The following is a 23,892-nucleotide window of genomic DNA, read 5'->3' on the forward strand; positions in this document are numbered from 1 at the left end:
AATATAAAGAATTTAGAGCTTTCTGCCTTTGCTTTCAAACTACTGGTAATATGCTCAGAGGAGAGCAGAGGTTACACTAATTCCCTCCCGGCTTTTGTTTACAATAGGAGTCCATCTGAAAGATGCAGTTAGTATGAACCAGACCTTCAGTTTTGTTTCCTTGATTTCTGTTTGGTAACATTTCAAATGCATGGGTTTTCAGATATTATTGTCTATATAATGTAGCTTCAAAATAGCATATTTGAGAGAGTTTCTAGACTCAGAGTAGTAGTGAACCTGATTCTGGAAATCTTCCATGTGTAGATGTACAACAGTAGAAGTTCTGGGGAGTAGCAAGTCCTTTCACCTTTTCTATGTCCAGTAAAAACTTGAATATGGTCAATAATACACAGAATTCAGATTTCTTGGCCTGGAATAAACTGTACTATACTAGATTAGGAAGTTTATTTTTAGTGAGTTAGTCAGGAGGGCCATTGCTTAGACTTAATAACTAAATCGGTAAGCCAAAGCTAAAAGTTACCTGCTCTCCCCGTTTCTGAGAGCTTCTATTAAGTTTTAGATGTTTTTGCCTTGCAAGTGAGTAGATTTTTTTTTTTTGGTATAAAAGATGCTCCCTTTGCTTCAAACAAATAATATTAGATTTAATATGTTAAATCATATTAATATAATAATAATGCAGATCTAATTTAGTTCTTGTGTCTTCAGTTTAAGAGGATGTGGTAGTATATAAAAGAAAGGGGTTAATTTCAGTATTTTTTTTCTGTTTGCTTGCAGGGTTTTTTCCGAAGAAGTATTCAGAAGAACATGGTTTACACATGTCATAGAGATAAAAACTGTGTTATTAATAAAGTCACTAGAAATCGCTGTCAGTACTGCAGACTACAAAAGTGCTTTGAAGTGGGAATGTCCAAAGAATGTAAGTTGTTTCTAGAAACATTTTGTCATTAATACTACATTATATTGATGTCTATATAAATATATGCTGATCAGTCGGGAGAAGGTAGTATATATCGTTCACACAAAAGGACTGATTTTCTTTTTTCAGGCAAACTGACTTTGAAACCTAAATAGTATTTTTTTTCATTATCTACTACTTGTGTGAGCTAGCATGAAAACATTAAAACCACACTTTCAACTTAAATGTTTCTGTAATTTCTTAACTTTAAATAGTCAGAACTCTTGATAGAGGCGATATCTCTTATTAGACCAACTAAATAGTTGCAAAAAAATTTCTTAACTTTAAATATAAGCGTGTCCTAATTTTTTTAGGATACTCTTATAAATTGATTTTTTTAAGGTTTTACAACAGGCCTTATCTTACTCTTTCTATGTTCTAGAAATGCTGTTTAGTAGGCATAAGAGCACCAATGCCAACACACCTAAGTCCTTTCATTTCTTTCCTCTTCTTTTTTTTTTTTCCTTTCTGCACATACCTATCTGGTGCTTTTTCTCCCTTCTTTGTCAGCTTCACCAGCTGTTACCAGGTAGCTCCCTACTGAAGGAACAAACAGAGAACCCCTGTGATTCCAACTATGCACAAAGTGCTGCCAGGTGAACGAAGTGAATATACAAAGAAGAAACATTGATTTGTTTCTATTAATTTTCTCTGTTCTAGTAAATTCTGCTGTTACTAGTACCTTAGCTAGTACCTGTTCAGTTAGACCAGTGATTCTCTATCAAGATGCTGTGAGAATCTCTTAACAGAGCTGTATAGTGCTGCTCAATGTTAGCACTGTTAGGTGTGCAAACACCTACATGTGTTTCTCAAGATAAACCAAGAGATTTCAAATAGGAATGCATAATGTCCAAAACATTCTGACCTGTTGTGGTCTTTCTGAGTTTTTTGTCACAGAAGAACTGCTTTATTTTTTATTTTATAGTCAAAAACTGAGTGAAAACTAAGAGCTGGTATTTTCCAAAGGGAACCTTGAGAATCACAGAGTTAAACTTATGATTCTGTTCTTCACTTTTGAATTGCTGATCCTCCCTTTAGCTATATTAATTGATAGTTGCTATGCTTATTGTCAAATTTTCAAGAAGGGCTTCTTTTTTCAATTTTCCCATTTGGTTTTGATGTGATAGCAAAAAATGATCCCTTTTTTGAAAAAATAAAGTTTTTTTGTACATAAGCTATCCAAAAATGGCCGAGGTTTAGAAGTTTGAACTTTCCAGTTGCCGTATGTGTAATGGATGACTTATCTCCCAGCCAATCTGTATGAAAAATGAACAATATAATTTTAAGTATTTGCGGTCCATCACTTGTACATACATACGTAATGATGCAGGTAATGTATTAATTAGCATGAATGTGCACATAATGTACATAGTGGGCTCATTCTGTATGTCCTTCCTCAGTTACAGCTCATGCTGATTTCAATAGATCAAGTCCCAAGATAAATTCATAATAACCATCATAGAAACTCTTTACAGTATATGCATGGCAGAGTTAGAAAATAAAAGATGGCATTTCCATTCTTCGATTCACTCACAAGAATCCTCCAGGAGAGACCTAATGAAAAAATAACAACACTGATGAGAGAATTATAAACAAATTGTAGCATAAACCAGGGAACTAATTTAAGCAGCTCTTTCTAAAATTACCTAAAACTTGAAGGATAGAGTTTGCTGCTCTATATAGGACGTGAGAGCAAAACAGATCTCAAAATCTCCAATTGATTCCAGTCCAATACAAAGACTCTGAAAAACAGGCTGTTCTACATGCAGTGAGATCTCTGGCATCCATGTGATGAAACATAGCATGCCTATAACGCTAGAGTCAAAGAAGGTGAGTGAACATTTCTAATATGAACCACAGTCTTCCCAAATGTGTAACTCTAGCTGCAAATTTCCATCAGAGTAAACATTTAGCTTGCAGCAAAGTCTACAGAGAGCCAAACTTTTGACTAATTGTTCAGTTACAAAGGTTGGTAGGGGTAGGGAATAGAGATTTCTAATATGTGTATTCTTAGGAGCCACTTAGATTAAAATGTCAGGCTTCAGGAACACAAATGTGAACTCATGCCTCTAAATGTTCTGCCAATCTCTTTTTTCCTGCCTGGGACCTTTATAAATTGAAAGAATCCAGTTTTTTTGGGTTTTTTTTCTTTTTCCATCTGAAGCATTGTTAGTAGTTACTTCAGAATTGAATTAATAGCATGGAGGCTTTGGGGGAGAAGAAGAAAAGGGATGGGCTTACTCAGGTAAGCAACGTGGCTGGAACTATGAAGTAGATTATCTGTAAGGTCCCTTCCAGCCCCTAGCAACTATGAAACCATGAACTTAAACAGTGCTTCAGTAATATAGGTGCCTAAAGGTTTCATGCCTCCCTGCCTGGCACATGGTGTCCCCAGTTACACTAGTGCAAAATGTATGAAGTCCTAAGTGTATGGACAGACATAATAATGATGGTGATATCAAAACATACTGATATCAGGGGCAGGCAATTGTTTTGGGTGGAGGGCCGCTTACTGCATGACAGGCAGCCCAGGGCAGATAAATACTAATTTTCTAAAATTTTTAGGGGCCCTGTGGGCCAGATAGAACAGCCTGGTGGGCTGCATCCAGGCCCCGGGCTGCATTTTACCCAACCCTGTGCTAGATGCTGCTATAATTCTTATGTCATGATACCACTTCAGCATTAACCCTGCCTTCAACAATCAAAATTAGAGTTATTTAGCTCTGTATGTGACAGGATCATGCAGACATAACAGTTGACTCATAACAGCTGATACAGGCTCCCATACTGCAACTCCCCTTCCTTTTTTGAAGGGTCAGAAAGGTACATTTATCCACACACTCATTTTGCACAATACTGACCTAGGGATCTAGCTTCTCTGCCCTGCCCTAGGGTCGCTACCATAAGAAGTGTGAAATAGGGTCTTTTAGGTTGGTAACATTTTACACCCTTTTTGCAGTAGTGTCCTTCCCCACATATTAAACTATGAGAAATAAAGCTAGTAAATATTGGCCGTTTAAAAAATAGTAGTATTTTATCTCTTTCTGAGCTGTAATATGCCTCTTTAATCCAGTCTTATTCCATAAATGCCTCCAGTTTTCAGAGAGGCGGGGATTTCTTAGGGTGAAATCTTTTATTGGACCAACTGCATAGTGGGAATAGAGTTAGATAAGCTTTCTGTTGGCTCTGGTTAGTTTTCAGCTGAATTCTTCAAATTTTTATATGAATAGAGGCACATTTATTAGGGTCTTTTTAAGGATATCACTTTTTTTAAAGTTCCCTTTTACCATTTTACTGTGTTCTGGCTGAAGCTAAATTGCTTTGTAGTATGATAAAGGTATTTCAGAGTCTGGGTAGAAAAACAAGCCTACAATACTTAACCAGCCCTGAACAGGGAAGTTAGTCATGGTGGACATCTGAAAGTAAGAAGCCAAATGCCTGCTCCCATAGGCAAAGGGGGAATGAATACAAATTCTGGAGGAATTTAGTCACCAGATTCTTTTTTTTTCTCTTTCTTTCTTTCCTACTTCCTAACACTGTTCAGATCCTCCCTGTTGGCCTGGGTTGCTCTGTCCCACTCTGTGTTATTGTTCTGTTTTCAAGAAGGATTAAGGTGAGCTTCCCCCTCCCCTAACTACATATGGGACCTACAAACATGCGTGAGCACATGACTTATGAGGAGAGGCTGAGGGAACTGGGCTTATTTAGTCTGAGCGGGGATTTGATAGAAGCCTTTAACTACCAAAAGGGTGGTTACTAGGGATGCATCTATACATCGCCTTATGGCGACATAGTGACACACTACAAGGTGGTGACAGCAATCACCTGTGTCTACACATGATCGCCAGCTATGTTGCCATAGCAGCATGCTCCAAAGTTACCTGTGTGCCATGCACACAGTGCAGTAACTGCCCATATTGCACCATGCTTTAGTACTTCCAAAAAGAAGTACTAAAGCACAGCACTGTAGCAAAGTTGCCATACAGCGATGTGTAGATGTGCCCAAAGAGGATGGAAGCAAACTGTTTTCAGTGATGACAGAACAAGGAGTAGTGGTCTCAAGTTGCAGCAAGGAAGGTTTAGGTTGGATTTTAGGAAAAACTTTCTCACTAGGAGGGTGGGGAAGCACTAGAACAAGTTACCTAGAGAGGTAGTGAAATCTCCATCCTTGGAGATTTTTAAGACCCAGCTTGGCAAAGCCCTGGCTGGAATGATCTAGTTGGAGATGGTCCTGGTTTGAGCAGGGGGTTGGACTAGATGACCTCCTGAGGTCTCTTCCAACTCTAATTTTCTGTGGTTCTATGACTTCCACTATGCAAAATACACTCAAGCTTCTTGGTTCTGTATTTACTAATTCTGTCCCTACTTTAAAGTAGGTGTAGAAATACTTATCTTCACATGTAATTTTCAGTGCTTTCAATGGGAGTGACATGAAATGTGTGAGCTTTAGGGGCAGTCCTGCCCCTATTACAGTAACTTTTTTATGTATGAGATGGTGATGCTTAGAGGCCTCTGCTGAGACTGGGCACCACTTAAGCACAATTTGCAGTATAGCATTTAGCTGTCAGCTGAGCATACTCAGTAGGGTTATGCTTTTTCTGGCACCTTGGCAGCAAAATTGGGTGGCCCAGGTAAGTCCCAACATTTTGGTCAGGTAATAGCCCTAAAATGGGGAGGACAAGGGGGCAGGCCTTCTCATGCTTTAGTGTAGTAGCCTAGTGGCTAGAGTACTTGCCCAAGGGTATCTGGGTTTTATTCCCCCATCTCCCACGAGGGATTTGAATGTGTATATACCACATCCCAGCAAAGTTCCCTAACCACCAGGGTTAGATATTAATTAGATCCTTCTCCTGTCATCCCCTTGAAGTTAGCCGTATCCCCTCAACAAGTTAGACATGTTGAGTCAGGAGGAAGACACCCTACTAGAGGGTGTATGGCTCAGTAAGATGGATGCTGCTTGTCATGGGAGGGGGCTCAGGGTTCCAGCCTGAGACCTTGCTCTCAGTGAAGCCAAAGTTTCCTCACTGCTGCACAGCAACACTCAGGAAAGTTAATCTGACTTAGAGATCTCCATTTTAGCCAATGTATTTAATGCAAGGTGCAATTCAGCTTCAAAGGAAGGCTTTCATTATGCCAAACATGTGACTTGATGGTTTAACCCCCTCTAGATGAAGGGTGCCTAGAAACTGGGTGTGCCTTTGCAAATGCCCTTGCCCCTAGGCCATTGTGTTACCTTTCCCTTCCTTTCCCTCCCTCTCTTCTAGCAAGTATGCATGTAGGGCAATTCTGTTTTGCCTCAAGGCATAATATGATCCCAAACTATATGTAAGTACTGAAAACCACAGTTACACACATGGTCATGTGCATTGTAAGAACATAAAGTAAAATAGGATTTAGACCTAATTCTGATTACCTGGAATTTTGGGCTGCTGCTGAATGCAGAGGTCTGCTAAAGCTGAGACAATATCTCACTATGTGCCAAAGCTTCAGGAAACTGACCTCTGCCCTTCTGTTACATGACAGTTACTAATATTGAGACATCATCCTGGTTTGACTTCAGGTGTTGGGGAAAAAAGCACACTAATGGTTTCATTCATGGAATGCAACTCTGTAGCAAACATGTATATAAGCACACATATCCTCACACAATGAGGTCTGGAACAATTTAGAATATACAGGAAGCTGGGCTAAACTGCTTTAACCACAGTAGGCTCTTTCTAGCAAGGTACTGGAGAAACGGCTTTATAACATGAAATTTACCCTTCTTAGACCCCCTCGCCTAGATTTTTGTTGGGAACTAAGCTAAAGAAAGGTTTTGTACAGCAGATGCTGCCTTTCCTAGGCCTCTTTGTGAAGGCTTTAAGCCGTGGGATGTCATATTATAGATGCTGATCTCATAGGTCCCTCCTGAGCCTGGCAAAATGCCCCCTTAGTAGTATACATATGGTGCAGTATGATGTACATACCCCACAGTAGTGGGGTATGTACATCTAGGCCTCTGACTGACTACCACTCCATGCTGCTCATCCATGTGGCCACCACTGATACTGCCAGGGGAGACCCTAAGCAGCTAAAAAATGACTACAGGGCTCTGGGTGCAATGGTGAGGAGGTCTGGGGCTCCGGTCATATTCTCTTTGATCCTTCCAGTCAAGGGAAAGGGCCTGGGCAGGAATGGGTACATTCTGCAGATTAATACCTGGCTGCACAAGTGGTGTTGCCAGCAGGGCTTTGGCTTCTTTGACCATAGGATGTTATTCTAAGAAGGATTACTGGGAAGAGATGGGATCCACCTGACAATGAGAGGGAAAAGCACCTTTGCAGACAAGCTTGCTAACCGAGTGAGGAAGGCTTTAAACTAGATTCATTGGGGGGATGGAAACCAAAGCCCAAGTGGGGAAGCGGAAGACCTGGAGGAGGAGCAAGCAGGAGTGGGTAATAGGGGAGGTGTTCTCATACTTCCTGAGAAATTGAGGCAAACAACTAACCTTAGGTGCCTGTAAATAAATGCACAGAGCCTGGGAAGCAAGCAGGAAGAATTGGAAGTCCTCACACAGTCATGAAACTATGATGTGTTTAGAATAACAGAGACTTGGTTGGATAGCTTGCATGACTGGAGCACTGACATGGATGAGTACAAACTGTTCAGGAAGGATAGGCAGGGGAGCAGAGGAGGAGTTGCACTTTATGTAGAAGAGCCATATGATTGCACAGAGCTCCAGTATGAAACTGGAGATAGGCCTGCTGAAAGTCTCTGGATTAAGGTTAAAGGGGAGAGTAAAAAGGGTGATGTTGTGGTGGGTGTCTGCTGTAGGCCACCAGACCGGGAGGAAGTGGTGGATGAACCTTTTTTTCAAACATCTAGAAGAAGTTTCCTGATCATAGGCCCTGGTTCTCATGGGGGACTTCAGTTGTCCTGACATCTACTGGGGATGCAATACAGCAGTGCAAGGCAATCCAGGATGTTTTTGGAGAGTTTTGGGGACAATTTGCTGGTGCAAGTGCTGGAGCAGCCAACTAGGGCCATGCTGTTCTTGACCTGCTGTTCACAAACATGGATGAATTGGTGGGAAATGTACTAGTGGGTGACAACTTGAGCAGCAGTGACTATGAGATGATTGCGTTCAGGATCCTGTGGAAAGAAAGGATGGAGAGCAGCAGAATAAGGACCTTGGACTTCAGAAAAGTAGACTTTGACTTGCTCAGGGAACTCATGGGCAGGATCCCCTGGGAAGCAAGTATGAGGGGGAGAGGAGTCCAGGAGAGGTGGCTGTATTTTAAAGAAGCCTTACTGAGAGTGTAGGAACAAATCATCCCAATGTGCAAGAAGACTAGCAAGTATGGCAGAAGACTGGCTTGGCTTAGCCAGGAACTCTTGAGTAAACTAAATCACAAAAAGAAAGCTTATAAGAAGTGGAAAGTTGGACAACTAACTGGGGAGGAGTATAAGAGCATTGCTTAGGCATGCAGGGATAAAGTCAGGAAGGCCAAAGTGCAATTGCCAAAGTTTGGGGTCCCCCACTACAGTTTGGTCAGGAGTTTGGCAATTGCCAAAGTGCAATTGCCAAAGTTTGTTCCCCCACTACAGAAAGGATGTGGATAAATTGGAGAGAATCCAGCAGAGGGCAGCAAAAGTGATTTGAGGGCTGGGGCACATGACTTCTGAGGAGAGGCTGAGGGAACTGGGCATATTTTTCGGACCATAAGACGCACCGGACCATAAGACGCACCCCTCCTGGAGCCTCAGTCTCCGCGGCAGCGAGTCCCTCCTTCGGACTCCTGCCCCGTCTGTTCCGGCCGGCCATCTTTATTGCCGGCTCCCGGCCACTGGCACGGGCGCCGGCTTCCGGTCTAAACAAGCGGCGGATGTCCCGCTCGGGCTCCACCGCCTCCGCGGGCAAGCTCCGCCCCGTCTCCCCAGGACACACACCTTCGGACCATAAGACGCACCCTCGTTTTCCCCCCACTTTTGGGGGGAAAAAAGTGCGTCTTATGGTCCGAAAAATACGGTAGTTTGGAGAAGAGAAGACTAAGAGGGGATATAATAGCAGCCTTCAACTATCTGAAGGGAGGTTTAAAAGAGGATGTAGCTAGACCAGGCCAGGCAAAATACGGGCCACATCTGGCTCGCCAGGCCATTCTACCCAGCCTGCAGGGCCCCTAAAAATTTTATAAAATTAATTTTTGTCTGCCCCTGACTGCCTGTCAAAGATGACAGGTGCCACCGGCAGCAGGACCCAGCAGTGGAGCAGCAAGGCCCACCTGGCTCCACCCTACCCCCAGCCTCCCATTCCCCTCCCCTCAGCAACGCCCAACCCCCAACCAGAAGCCTCTGTGGTTTCTGGCCTGGCGATCCTTTGGCTGTTCCCCACCCTCCCTCAGTCCAAGTGGAAAGTCAGATAAGATCAGGCAGAGGAACAGGATGGTTCTCTCACCCACTCCTCAACCACACCCCCTTACCCCCTACACACAGTATGAAGTAGGACTGTATTTTGAGCTATTATGCAATCACTTCTAATACAGTTTACAAACACATGTAATCAGTGCAAAAATATTTTAAATAAAATTAAAATAAGTTCTAGTAGATTTTTCTTTTTGTATATGATTTGGGTTTTTTTTTTCCAGTTTCAAGATTGCAGCACCCTTCCTCTCAAAAGAAGTAATTCCAGGTCAAGGGGAGGGACTTCCAGTGGCAAAGGTCAAGAGTTAAAGGGTGGGACTTCCATTCCCAATATGGCGACTGGGGGACAGGGCAGCTGTCAATGGCCAGGGCTACCCATGTGGCCCTTGACAGCTCACCAAAACTTGGTAAGAGGCCCTCCCCTCAAAATAATTGCTTGCCCCTGAGCTAGACTGTTCTCCATGGCAGCAGATGACAGAACAAGGAGCAACGGTCTCAAGGTGTAGCAAGGGAAGCTGAGGTTCGATGTTAGAATTTTCTCACTAGGAGGGTAGTAAAACACTGGAACAGGTTACCTGGAGAGGTGGTGGAAGCTCCATCCTTGGAGGTTTTCAAAACCTGGCTTTGGCTAGGATGATCTAGTTGGGGCTGGTGCTGCTTTGAGTAGAGGGTTGGACTAGATGACCTCCTGAGTTCACTTCCAGTCCTCATTTTGTATGATTCTCTGATCCTCAGAGAGCTCTGAGGCAGTTCAATTCAATTTAGAGTTCCACTTAAACAGTGTTCAGGTATGTAATAGTGCTTTGTATTAACATCTTTAGAATTAAAGTGTCCTTAGTTTAAATAAACACTTGTGTGGACACAATGCAAGTCAGGACCGATCAATTATTTCAGCTGGAGGGCCACTCGATGAGTTTTGGTGTGCTGTCAAAAACTCATTTTTGACAGCCCCCACCCCCGAGTTCCCTGCTAGTCCAGAACTGTTCCCAGAGCCCTCTGCCAGCCTGGGGTTGACCCCTGGGCAGTCTGGAGCTCCCTGTGGCAGCTGCAGAGCAGGACAGGAGCAGCCCTGGACTAGGCTGCTTCTCTGGCCTCAGTTTGTTCTTGATCTGGGTAAATATCCTGGGGGCAGTTTAATGCTCCTGAATTTACTGTGCAATAAATTTAGGCGCATTAATTCCATGTGCAGATAACCCAGTATTCATAAGTTAAAGTGTATTAAACCCTCATGTTACTCTTGCTAAAGTATCCTTACTCTTGCTAAAGTTAACTGTAGATTAATCCTTAAAGGACTAAGGAAAACCCACTTTAAAGAAAGAAGTTGTGGTCCAAGTGGTGAAGTGGGAGTCAGAAAGCCTTGAATTCGAATGCCAAAAGTTGAGTACAAGCACATCTTCTGCCCTCTTTGGCAGGCTAATTTACCCTCCTTCCCCCACATTTATAAAATAAGGTTATTAAGCTAATTAACAGGAGTGTCGGGAGAATTAATGTTTGTAAAGTGCTTTCAAGATGTGGAATCCCTACTGGGATAATTCCCCTGAAATGAAAAACAGAGCTCAAAGACAGTGGGCTACCTCTGGGTCCAATTCACTAAGGTCAATTTTTTTTTAATCTGTGCAATAGCAAAGGCTCAGAAACTAAAATGCAAAACACTTCTGTGTCTGTGATGCAGAGGTCTTTGTGAAAGAACAAAGCGGACATTAAAGTTCCTTGTTTGAGTGTTATAGAAATGCAGAGTCAGTCAAAGTCAGTCTCTGACTATAGATAACGTGTTCTTTATTGCCTTGATGCTAATATTGAATAGTGTCATGGTTTAGGTTTAAAAAATTAAAATTTAGTGTTAGAAACCAGAATTCCTCTGATCCTGCATTGTTTCCCATAGTTAAATAAACATCTTTACTATCAAGGTGGTATCTGATCTCCTGAGAAGCAGATCCCGTTATTTTCTCTTTTGAGGTCTGCCTTTTAGCCTTCCCTTCTGATTTTTGCACTGCTTTCACGTGCCAGTTTTAATGTTTAAAGGAGCAACTTAGAGTAAATTATGAATAATAACATTCAATCTATGTTCTGTGAGGATGGTTATGTAATAGCAGTAATTGCATCAACTCATCTAATGAGCTTTCCCTCCAGTGCCATGTACAGCAGATTAATAGCCCATGAATTCATTTGCAGCTCATTGTGTTTCAGAAAAGAATTTCAAGCGACAATTAATACACTGCTAAAGAAAATAACATAAAAAATGACTTTTTTATTGTGTTAACTCTCCACTTGAACCATTTATTGGCACCTTTCATTATGCAGTCTAAGTAAATTCACTTCTGACTTCTCAACCACAGCATGATTTGTGAACCTTACTCAAGTCAAGACAGCCTGTTAATTAGTCTGATCTTTATTTTTTCAAGTGTTTGGGGGAAAAGAAAGTAGATTGAGCTCTAACTTTCTGTGGTTTCTTTAATTTCCATTCAGGTGTTATTTAGAAAACTCTAACATTAAGCCATTACATAATCATGTCGCACCCTTTACTACTTTCATGAGTAGAGAAAACATTTTTTCAAGCTTGGAATCAAAGTCAGTGAGCACTCCTTCGGGGGGGTTTCAGCAGCTGCCTGGATGAGCTTTTGGTAGATGCTTTGCCCCTGCTTCCATCTTCCAAGATGCATCTTAGCTCAGGGTAGACAACAGTATGTCAAGGGAAGGGTGAGGAGGTACTGGTGATAAACATAAAAATAAACTGACATTTGTGCATTGACAAGGAATGAACTGCTATAGTGTTGGGAAGCAAAATGCAGGGGGAGAAGAGAGGGTCTCCTGTGATGACTGCAGCACAGGTCAGAACTCAGGGAGAAATGGGAGAAAAATGAGATTCCTGTCCTGCAGGCCAGACCTCTGGAGTACAGTCCTAGAGAAACATGGGAAAGAAGGGGACACTGCAAGGCACACTGGCCATACTGCTGTCTTTTCTATTGCTCCCCCTTTAAAACTTAATTTCTTGAATGTTTTGGTTTCATTTTTCTTTAGGAATCTACATAATTTCTTGTCCAAGTGAAATAGTAAGAGCCATTTATTTTAAAATGTAGAAAAATACTAAAACTTGGCTTCTTTTTAGCAATATTAATAGTAGTTTTCAAGAACGCTGTTTCCCTCTTTAGTTCTTGCTTCTTTGGAGGACTCTGTAAGTATAAGGGATTGACTCTGATAACTTATACAAAGATTGATTACATGTCCTCAGCTGGAAGTTGCAGAGGCTTATTCACTAAGGTATAGCTAGTGGTGAACCTTTCATTGCTCTCTGCCGTAGTATCCATGTTGTCATAGAGACAAAAATTACTAGATCTTGTACACTGTGTCTGCAGCCTTTGTCTGCATCCATAAATCCTAGTTCTTGCCAACCACAGATGAGCACTTCTCCCTTACTTTGTTAAAAAGGCTCTTATTAAAATTAGAATGAGCAATATAGTAACCTTTTTCACTACTGTACTCAATTGATGCACACCTACTCAATTTGCGATTTTGCGGAAACCGCAAAATCTGCAGCTGTCTGCAAAATCAACTTAAGGAAAAAAAGCTTAATAAAAATAAAATGCTGGCTCCCCTGTGGGAGCCAGCAGTCTTTGCTGCTTCGCAGCCCATCCAGGATGGGAAGGTGCTGGGTGGTGGGTCGGTATGAAGGGCAACCATCTTCCAAAATGGTAGCTGCCAGCACTGTGCAAAACAGCTGTTTGGATTTGGCCATTTTGGAGGGACAGTGATTCATTTTGGTGTTTCAGATCACTGTTCTGTTTTGATTCAGCCAAATCTGTTTTAGAGTTTCAACACTTTTGGTGATTTGGCCATAGGCTATAATGGGGAATCACTAAAATGCCTATAACTTTGTCATTTCTTGCCTGATTCAGATGACCATTGCAGGGATGCTAGCACCTTCTGAGGGCATAAAGCCTCCCAAGTTTCAAAGAGATAGGTGCAGAGAGTTTTGTGAAACTGCACCTCAAACTGTTCAAAGTGAAACGCATATCACTTGCTGGCAGCGGCAGCCTGCTGTCATCCGGCATGCAGATTCAGGGGCTCACACCTCCCGGGAGGGCTGCGGGGCTGTGTCAGACTCCTGCTTCAGGGCATGGGCCCCCAGATCTGCGCACAGGATGACAGCAGGCTGCCGTCCCTCCCTCAGAGCACTGGGATTGGAAGGGACCTCAGGGACAAATCGCAGACACTGGCCAGCTACAGATGTCAATATCAGAGCAGGCCCTCCCCCTTCCACCCCTTCCCGCTTCCTAGCTTCTGTTTTCCTGCAAGCCCAGCTCTGAAACTCCAAAATTTTCTGAAATGTTTCAGATGGTTTCATTTTGTTTTGGAGATGTTTCGGAGCCTTCCATTTTGTTTCGGATTCAGTGTTTCCGGCACCAAAATTGTCTGAAACACCTCCAAAATGAAATGGCTGCCAAAGTTTCACACAGCCTTAGTGGCTGTCCCATCATCCCTCCTCCTTGGGGCCTCTCCGCCAATGAACAGTGAGGGATGGAGCCGCACAAAGGGCAGCCAGCAGCCAATATGGCAGCTGCTCCTTCACCCCTCCTCCCTCCCCAGGACCTCCACCAATCAGCAGCAAGATACAGGACCACTGGGTAATGCCCATGAAATTTGCTCTTCGTACCATGACCAAGTGGCAAAAACTCCTTTGTCTGACTGAATTAAGTAGGGCCCTATCAACTGACCTCTGAAATAGCACTCATAAGCAGAATAATGTTTTTGCTCGTTTTTTTAATTCCAGGGCCTGAAAATGTATCTTGCCTTTGCATATATTTTTCTATCCTGTAGGGTAAATTGACAGAATTACTGTTTAAAAAAAAAAAAAAAAAAATCTCCAAAAAAACCCCACACAACTTTCAGGAGAAGTGAAAGTTTGAGATAATTAAATAGACACACACAGAAATTCACAGCACATACATTCTTGAAGTAAATGTTAACGTTAACACTTCAGGAATGAAAGTATTACTATTCATGCTTTTCTCAGGAAGAGAAACTGGTATGGCATGGGCGCACAGTGTTGGTAAAACTTTGAGATTCTTCTTTTCACTGGCAAAGGGTCCTTTGCATGGCATAGACCTCCCATCTAGAAGGCAAAGGATAGAAATGCCACACTTGCCATCCTTGAGGCCAGTACTTCCCACACTAATAGTAAAGAGTGGAAAGGTAGCTGCTTGGAATCTGACATCCTTATAGACTGCCCAAATATGTAGAAAAAAGCCCAGTGATTTTTTTTTTCCCTTCACCTCCTCCCCCATCCTGCTACATATGTACTGTTAGACCTACATACTGTATTTTACTGACTAGCTGAATGGTTTCAGAAGACCATCATCATAAACCCTTATGATGATGGATCAGCTGACTGTAGCTTCACCAAAGTTCTTCCTTGTTGGGATACTGTTCACTTTATGGTTGTGCACTAAAAATAACATTGTTTGTGTTTTTTGACTCCTTATCTGCCTGTCTTGAAGCCCATTGGAATAATTGACCTTCAGTTTTCAGCTTTCGTGTGAAAAGTTCAGGGGATTTTTTAAGTTAAAGTAAATAACACAGGAGCACAAGAAGGCATGCACATATGGTACACTGTGTTACTAAAACCGACTCAAATATAGGAAAGATCATAGGATTGTTTTTTTCACCCTGATAAACCTAAAATGAACTTATAGAGATCTGGTCTATCTTGCCCTTTTTTCCCAGAATATTTGTTAGCGTGTTTGCATATTTATGAAAACTATCAACTTTTAACACTAGGTTTAATAAAAAGCCTATTTCTTTTGCACAAAGAAGTTTCTGAAGCTGACTTGAAAAAGTTATAGTGTTAAGTCCTACGGGCAGTGCCTGAGGCTGATAAGCATTTAATTATCTGTGGGATTCTGGCTCAGTGTCCTGAATATGTAACAGGTCGGTCGTTGCAGGTATAAATGGATTTTTAAAAATAACTATGAGGAAATTCTTTGAGTTTTCAAGCGCGCACCTAAATTTCAGAGTTAAATGGAATTCCGCCTTTCTCCTGGCAAAAAATGCAACTGAATGCAAACATGCTTTTACTGTGGATTATAAGCTTGATTAGCCATCTGACAGACACCTTAAATGCGGTCAGAAAGACATGCGAACGAAACATGCTGACCTACTTTTCCTCCCTCTCTCTCTCTTTTTTTTTTACTCCTGCAAGCAAATGAAATGTTAACTTAAAAATTCCTCAGAAAAATTAGATTTTATTTACAGGGTCTTATTATTTTTACCATTCTTTTGGGGTTGAAGGTTGTATTTAGAGACTGAACTTCATCAGGACATTCTGTTATCACTGAAGGGAGAAACTGAGTTATTTGAGAAACTCACCCCAACCTTCAGCACCTTCACCTGCCTTTCCTTGCATGGTCAAAGGAAATCAGCTTGAAGATTACTGAATGACTTACTGTAAATCCTTTATGGGAAGCTTTAGAAACTATTTAAAATGACAAAGAGATTCTGTAACACTTAGATGTTTAAGCTTGTGTTTGTTGTTTTTTAATTTAATTTTTGGCCTTCAAACTCTTTCAAATAAAGATAAAAAGCAACTAGTGAGATGCATTTTGTGTTTGCAATTCTTTTATTAAAATATTAAATAACTCAGAGTGTCTTTAAAAATTTTGTTGAAATCAGAACTTAAAGTGCTTTCTTGAGAATCATTAGAAAACCTCAGCATAAAGTTTGAGAGCCTGGAGGCAAGATAATTAAAGCAAATGGGGAAATTTAAAAGTGGAAAGAAATGAGACATAAAAATAGAAACTCCTAAATTAGGAGAAATAAGTGGAGGGCAATGAGAAGAAAAAGCATTTTTAACGGTACTGAAGGAATTACTCTTAGTGATGAGCAGGGATCCTGGTTTTCTCTGTTTAAAAATCCAAAATTCTCTAATTTTAAAAAAAATGAAAATTTTCTGAGTAAAAACCCCCAAATCTTCATTTTTCTGTGACTAAAATGAAATACCACTATGTATCTAGATATCAATTGAACACAATGTTTTATTGATATATTTACAATTTGGTAGCCTACTAGTGCCTCAGACATTATAATAAAATAAATTGTAAATATTTATATACTTTGGCATTTGATTTTTAATGCCATCGCTGACACAGTAAAGAGGAGTGGGGGTCATGTAGCACCCCAGATTTGTGCACCCACAGCAAGCATGAGGTTGCAGCCTGGCCAGACTGACACAGGCAGGAGCTGCTTCCATGGCCCAGTAGCATGGGGTCTGGTGTGGGAGAGTGGAGCAGGGCAGTGAGACTTCCTGCTGCCACAGCTGCTGCTGGGACCCGCTCCAATACCAGCCACACCACCAGCAGCACGAGGAGTAACAGACTGGGGGGGCCACACTGCCCTCGCCTCTTCCCATCACCAGGTGCTTGCATGCTGAGTCATAGCTTTACCCCACTGCCATGGCTTGGCCGCCACTGTCACTCCCCTCAGGCCACCCACGCTACCTCCTGTCCCACCTCCCCTCTGGGGTAGAGCCGCTGCTTGCCATCAGTGATTGCCTCTTCCTGCTCCCCTCCCCACCAGCCCCAGGCAGCCCATTGCAGCCTGGAGCTCTACCAGCCTACAAGGGGAAACCCATGGTTTCCTGAGTTTTTCCCCTTTAAAGGAGAAGAGCCACATTTTCCCATGTGTTTCCACAGCAAACAGAAAACCTGGATCCCCGTTAATGAGACTAGAGTATTATCCCACCTCTTACAAAACAACCAGCACATGGCACATCCTTCAAATGGATCAGACAGGTCACAGACAGAGATGTCTTTTTATGTGCTAGCCAGCAGCAAATAGATTTTGAGAGGAGAACCAATGAAAGAGAGCTCATAGTCCCCTGGTGGCATCTTGCTAGATTTAGCAGTGCTATTCTCATCTCTTCCTTTTCAGCATCTCTGGGTTAGCAAATTCTTCTGCCTTGCATTAAGGTTTAGGAGATGAGTATATAACAATAAATACTGCTGCACATTTTTTGTGACCTGTCCCTCACAAAGGCTTTTTATCTGAGCAGCACTCTGTTCATTGAAGTTTTCAAAGCACTTTGGATGCATTGGGTGCTATGGAATTTGTGACACGGGTAATAAAAGTCACAAAACAAATGGTGGGATTGGGTCTGGTCCCCTTTGTGATTGTGATAGAGCTACATATTTATGGATCCTTTGTGTCATTGAGAGCATGGTATTTGTATGCCATTTACATGCCATTGAGAGCATGGTACTTGTACACACTTTCAGCTATTAGATTGATTCAATAAACAAGTGTTTCAGTGGTTTCATATAATGTGGAGAAAATGTTGAAAATACTGAATGTAAGGTACGGCGATAAGAATGCTTATGTAGACATCACACCCATTTTGGCTAGGACAGAGGTTGTCAGCTGGGGTTACATATACCCCTGGGGGCACTTTGAAGGTCCCAGGGGGTATGCGGGGTGGGCAGGGACAGAGCGCTGTCACCCCGCACCACTGCCTCACAGGAACAGGGCCAGGGGTGGGGCAAAAGTAGGGCTACACAGATGTCATGCTGCCGCCACTTGCCTTGACCCCACTCCATGTCTGGCCACTCGCCATCCCCTTCCCCTTACTAAAAAGGGGGCCCTTGTTTAAAAAAAAAGGTTGAAAACCCCTGGGCTAGGAGATCATTTTGGGGTCATCAAAGTGGAGTCTAGGAAATCCTTGTGATAAATCAGTCCAGAATGAGTAATGACTCAGTAGACATGCCACATCCTCAAGCATGCAGAAGCTATAGTAGCGCACACCTCAGCACCTCACATCTGAAACAGTGGGGCTTACATCAGGGAGATGGTTTGGCAATTCAAAGCCCAGGCAGTCTTGCATTGAGGTGTATGGTGCAGAAGGAGTTGATTGTAGTAATTTGTTCCCATTCAGCTTGCCACCATGCAAGAGACGGTATCCATCTCATAGGCAGAGGGAAGAAACTCTTCTCCACGAGAATTGCAGACTTGCTGAAGAGGGCTTTAAACTAGACAAGCCTGGGGGAGTGGGGGAAGATTCTATTGCTGAACACAAATCCACTCCTGGGCATAAATCCTTTGACCAAGAGGACCCAGAGGAGGGCATTTATGTAGGGGACATCCAGATACTACCCACACCCAGAGATACTTGCAGAGGGACAGAAAACCTGAGATGACTAGGGGTAAGCTGAGCTGTCTTCATGGAAATGCCAGAAGCATGGCCAATAAACAGGATGAACTGGCACTCCTTCTGGCAGACAAGAAATTTGGCCTCATTGGATTGATAGAGTCTTGGTGAGACGATACATATGACCAGGCTACAGACTCTATAGGAAAGACAGGGTTGGGAAAAAGAATGGAGAGGTTGCCCTCTATGTGAAAGAGCAGTACCCTTCCCTTCAGGTTACATTTGATGGCAGGGGGAAGTCCCCTGAGACCCCCTGGGTCAAGATAAAGGGGGCTTGGGAAAGGGGGACCTGATGGTGGGAGTCTAATATAGGCCTCCCCACCAAGAAGAGGAGAGCAACCAGAAATTCTACAGGGAACTGACCAAAGCACCCAGTACTAAAGACTTGATTGTCATGGGTGATTTCAACTACTCTGACATCTGTTGGCAAGACGATTCAGCCAGGTCCAGACGATCAACCAACTTCTTGGCAACTATAGATGACCTGTTTTTGACACAGGGTGTGGAGGGGCTGACTAAGTGTAAATCCACTCTGGACTTGGTGCTGACCAAAGGGGAAGACCTAGTAGGTGACCTGAGGATCAGAGGTGCTCTGGGTGACAGTGATCATGATTTGATTAGATTCACCATCCACTGAAAGGCTGGACATTCTACCAGCAGAACAGAAGTCCTAGACTTCTGATGGGCAGCCTTTGGTAACCTCAGGAGTCCAGCTGGTAAGGCCCTTTGCAACCAGCGACTGGATGACCTGGGAGCTCATGAAGCATGGCCCTTCCTCAAAGAGACTATTCTCACTGCGCAAAAAGAGGCCATCCACGTGCGGTCAGAAAGAGGAAAGGGGGCCAAGAGGCCCGCCTGGCTCAGTAGACACATTAGGGAACTTCTCAAAAAGAAAAACAGAGTACACTCACACGGCCAGGGTCTGCAGACATAAGATAAGGAAAGCCAAAGCATGCATGGAAATCAAGCTGGCAACCAAAATTAAAGACAACAAAAAATCCTTGTATAGGTACATAGGGAGCAAGAAAAAAATCAAGCTCCACTGTGGCACCCCTATTGAACATGGAAGGGAAGCCCATAGTTGACCCCGGTAAAAAGGCAGATCTCCTTCATATACTTACTTCGCATCAGTATTCCTGAAACCAGACGAGAATTCGTCACCTGTCCAGAGGCGCAGAGAATACAGCAATGACAGCGGTTCACGTAAAATCAGCCCTGAGCAGATGAAGATACTTTTAGGTCATATGGACGTTTTCAACTGGGCCAGAAAACCTGCATCCGAGAGTGCTACAGGAACTGGCCAAGCTCATAGTGTGCCTCTGGCGAGGCTAGTCAGAGTCATGGAACTCAGGAGTGGTCTCGAATGACTAGAAGAGAGCTAACATGATGCCCATCTTTAAGAAAGGAAAGAGTGATGACCCTGATAGCTATAGGCCAATCCATCTGACGTCGGTTCTGGGGAAAATCTTCATGGGATGGCCTCATCCTGGAGGACCGTCTTCAGTGGTGTCCCCCAGGGATCAGTGCTCGGGCCTATGCTCTTTAACATCTTTACCAATGAACTGGATGAGGGAGTGAAAAGCACAGTGATTAAGCTTGTGGACAACATCAAGCTGTGGAGACAAGTGGACACGTCAGAGGACAGGACAAAGATCCAGGATGATCTTGACAGGTTGGTCCTATGGGCTGAATGCAATCAGATGAGGTTCAACAGGGACAAGTGCTGGGTCCTTCTTCTGAGAAGGATGAACCCTCACCATACCTATACGATGAATGGTGGTCCACTGGCTGGTACTGCATCCAAAAGGGACCTGGGGGTGACAGTTGACCAGAGTATGACTATGAGCCACCAGAGAGCAAATAGAACTCTGGCGCACATCAGCAGATGTTGCCAGTAGACCCAAAGTGGTGCTCCTCCCCCTCTATCTGGTGTTAGTGAGGCCACAGCTGGAGTACTGTGTCCAGTTCTGGGCACCATACTTCAAGTAGGATGTGGACAAGCTCAGAAGGTGCAGAGAAGGGCCACTCACATAAGGGCCTGGGGATAGGCCTTTATGGGGAGAGACTCTAGGATCTGGGTTTGTTGAGTCTGAGTAAAAGAAGGCTGAGGGGTGACTTGATAGTTGCCTACAAATGTCAAGGAAGATCACCAAGATTTGGGAGAGCAGCTTTCCAGAAAAGCTCCCCCTGGGTGGATGAGGACCAATGGGCACAAGCTAGTCAGGGAACGGTTTAGGCTAGACATACGGAAAAACTTCTTTTCCATATGGGTAACCAAAATGCGGAGCACACTTCCAGCAGAGGTGGTGCAGTTGCCATCCCTGGTGGTATTCAATAGAAGGCTCTACAAGCACCTCGTTGAGCTTGTTTTAGCCCATGACCTCCTGCCCATTGAAGGGACCGGACTTGATAATCTCACGGGTCCCTCCTAGTCATTCTTTCTATGATTCTGTGTGATGGCATCCACTGTGGAGATGGTTGCTGCATAATCCAAATTGGCCTTTTGCTGATGAGAAAGTGGGCAGGTACCTCCCAGGTAGCTTTGAAAAATAGCAGTTGTGGTATTTCCTGGATTTTTTTTAAAAGGATTCTTTGCTGCACTGTCATACCTGAATTTAGGAGATAGTATTAAGAGGACTGGTAGCTGGTCAGGTTGTGTTGGCCTCATGGGCTGCCTGTACACAAGCTGGTTCACATCCTTATTAAAATGTGCCAGAGCAGACTTGATTGATTGTGTCCTAATTGGAATGCTCCAGCATTGCCTCATTATCACATATATAAGCATTTTTACATTGGCCTCAGGGGAATTTATCTAAACCTTGTCGAATGAAGTTTAAATAAAGCATCCCACAGCTATTTTTAAATACACTGGGGCTTAATACAAGTGATGGTGAGGCATTTTAAGTAGAGTGGCTCTCCAGGAACCACTTTAATTAAAATACCCCACCTCCCACCCCCAAGCACATGTATAGGTAGCTATAGTTTCTGCTGTTCCCTCTGTAGATCTCTGATGTTAGATTGAGCCTTATTTATTAATGGTACTTTGCTTCTTGTTATTTGTTCATGGTCACTCTAGCCTCATTCCCTTAAGAAGGTGACTAACAGTCCTGGCGGATTCAGGACCACATGATCAGGCATTGTTAACCAAGGAGCCAAACAATCTGTATGTATTTAGCCGAGTTGTAATAAACATGCATCATATCAAAAGAAAAATCTACAGCACGTGAGTTTGCATTTGTACAGAATGTGTTGAATTATTCATGATTTCTGGAAAGACCTACCCAAGGCACTCAGTTCAAATTAAAAAACAAATTAAAAATTGTGAAAACTAATGTTTTCTGCAAGAAGTCACATCTGACAGCTGAGGCGTTATTTTGGGATTGGGAACTGCAGTCTCAGTGTCACTGAGTCACTGGAAAATAGCTTCTTACCTCAAGTTATACAATAATAGTGCTTGTCCAATACAAAAACTGGATACAATATAAGCACGTGAATCTCAATTCCAGGACAATATAGCAAATGATACGAGGGACATGTATTTAAGAGTAGGTTTGGCAGTTTGGGTGCCTCCAGCTCTCATCTTCTTCAGAGTTAACCTAGACTGGGGTAGGGAACCCCCAGCACATGTGCCAGAGTGTGACACAAAGGCATTTTGCTTGGCTCATGTGCCTCAGGGTAGACTGTGGGGGAGCTGCGAGGGGGCCCGATCCTTGTTATGACAGTGCAGCCCTAGCCCCTTCCCTGCTGTCCACCTTGAGGCATGCATGCACCCGCCAGCACCAGTGAGCTGGGCTGGGGCTCCACAGACCCTGGTGCAGCTGCTTGCAGCCTCTTCGTCATGGTTTCATAGTCCAGCCCCCCTGCACTTGAGCAGGAAAGACTGCTGGGGTCAGATGACCCCAGAAAGGTGGGCGTTAAGACGCTTTTCGAAGATTGCCAAGGTGGGTGGCTGTACCACCTCTGGGGGAAGCCTGTTCCAGACCTTTGGCACTCAACCTATAACGAGTTTTTTCTTATGTCCGGTCTGAAGCAATCTTCAATCAGTTTGTGCCCATTGTTTCTTGTCCTCCTCTAGGGGCCTTGGTGAACAGATGGTCCCCCAGGTCCTAATGTACAACCCTGATATACTTGTAGGTTGCCACCAAATCCCCTCTGAGTCTTCTCTTCTCCAGGCTGAACAGTCCCAAGTCTTTCAGCCTCTCCTTGTATGACCTGGTCTCTAGGCAAGCAGCTCATTGCTGGCAGTGAGTGCACATGTGCCACAGGGCAGACAGTGGGGAAGGGGTCAGGGCTGTGCTGCCACAACAAGGATCAGGCTGCTCGTGGCTCCCCCGTCATCCTCCCCTGGCACACTGACATCTTACAAGTCGAGCTTGCAGGTGTTTTTGGCACTCTGCCCAAAAACGTTGCCAACCCCTGACCTAACTAAATACTCTAAGCCAAAGCTTGTGCATGTGTTTGTCCCTACCAGTATCCTTTCCTATAACTGCCTTACTTTCACTTGTGTGTGGAGTTCATTCAGTAAATAACTGGTCTTCCATTTTTGATTCTCCTCAAACACACAGACCCTCTGATAAGCCTCTCAGCAGTCAGAGATAACATTTAAACTAAAAGGCCATGCATGCCCTAGGTTCACAGTGTCCAGATGAAACCGGTGGTAGGGAAAGAGGAGAATAATCTGCGGTGCTTTCACCTCTTGAATTATCCGTGGCATGGCATTTAAGACCTTCTTGTCCCAGAAAGAGTAGAGCTATCTTGAGTTACATTTGCACAAACTGATTCCATTGGCAAAAAGAAAAACTATGTTGTGTATTGGTGTCAAATTTTGTACTTGAGAATTGGACAGGATATAAGTTCTTTATAATGAAGAGTGTATATTTTTGTGCTTTCTACTGCATTCTAATGGAATATTTAGCATTGATATCAACTCTTAAGCATCCAGTGTCTGTTTAATGTGAATTTCTCAAAGGACTCAACATTTTGGCAGTTTCCTGAAAATAATCTAGGAAATGCTGTTGACAGGATTTTAGGTACAATTTACATGTAGAGTGTGAACACATTCCATAATTACAATGTGGTTGACATCAGTGTATTCTTGACTATTCAAGCTGTTTATTAAAGCTTCTCACTTGAAATATGTTTTCCATAAATATTTATTCTACCAAACTTACACATGGCAAGCCATAAAGACATGTAAAGCGTTTCCTTTCTGCTTATCTGTAAAGGGATCGTTTTCAGTTCAAATAATGTTTTTTTCCCCCCTGCATGCAGATGTTCATTCTTTCCTTGCATGCTGATCATATGGCAGTGACAGCATGGGGCTGGAGCCTGAGGGAGAGCTGCA

At 43.2% G+C, this 23,892-nt stretch overlaps 1 protein-coding gene across 3 annotated transcripts in view; it reads left to right on the plus strand.

Moving 5' to 3' along the window:
- RARB (retinoic acid receptor beta) overlaps window positions 1–23,892 on the plus strand; it is a 343,635-nt gene that overhangs the window by 267,364 nt on the left and 52,379 nt on the right. For all 3 annotated transcript variants that reach the window (XM_019536076.1, XM_019536082.1, XM_019536091.1), the window contains one exon: window positions 775–916. In XM_019536076.1, coding sequence (XP_019391621.1) covers window positions 775–916 — 142 coding nt within the window. The remainder of the gene's footprint in view (window positions 1–774; window positions 917–23,892) is intronic.

This window comes from Crocodylus porosus, unplaced genomic scaffold, assembly GCF_001723895.1.
Source record: "Crocodylus porosus isolate Cpor-Errol unplaced genomic scaffold, CroPor_comp1, whole genome shotgun sequence".
NCBI classification, from domain to species: Eukaryota; Metazoa; Chordata; order Crocodylia; family Crocodylidae; genus Crocodylus; species Crocodylus porosus.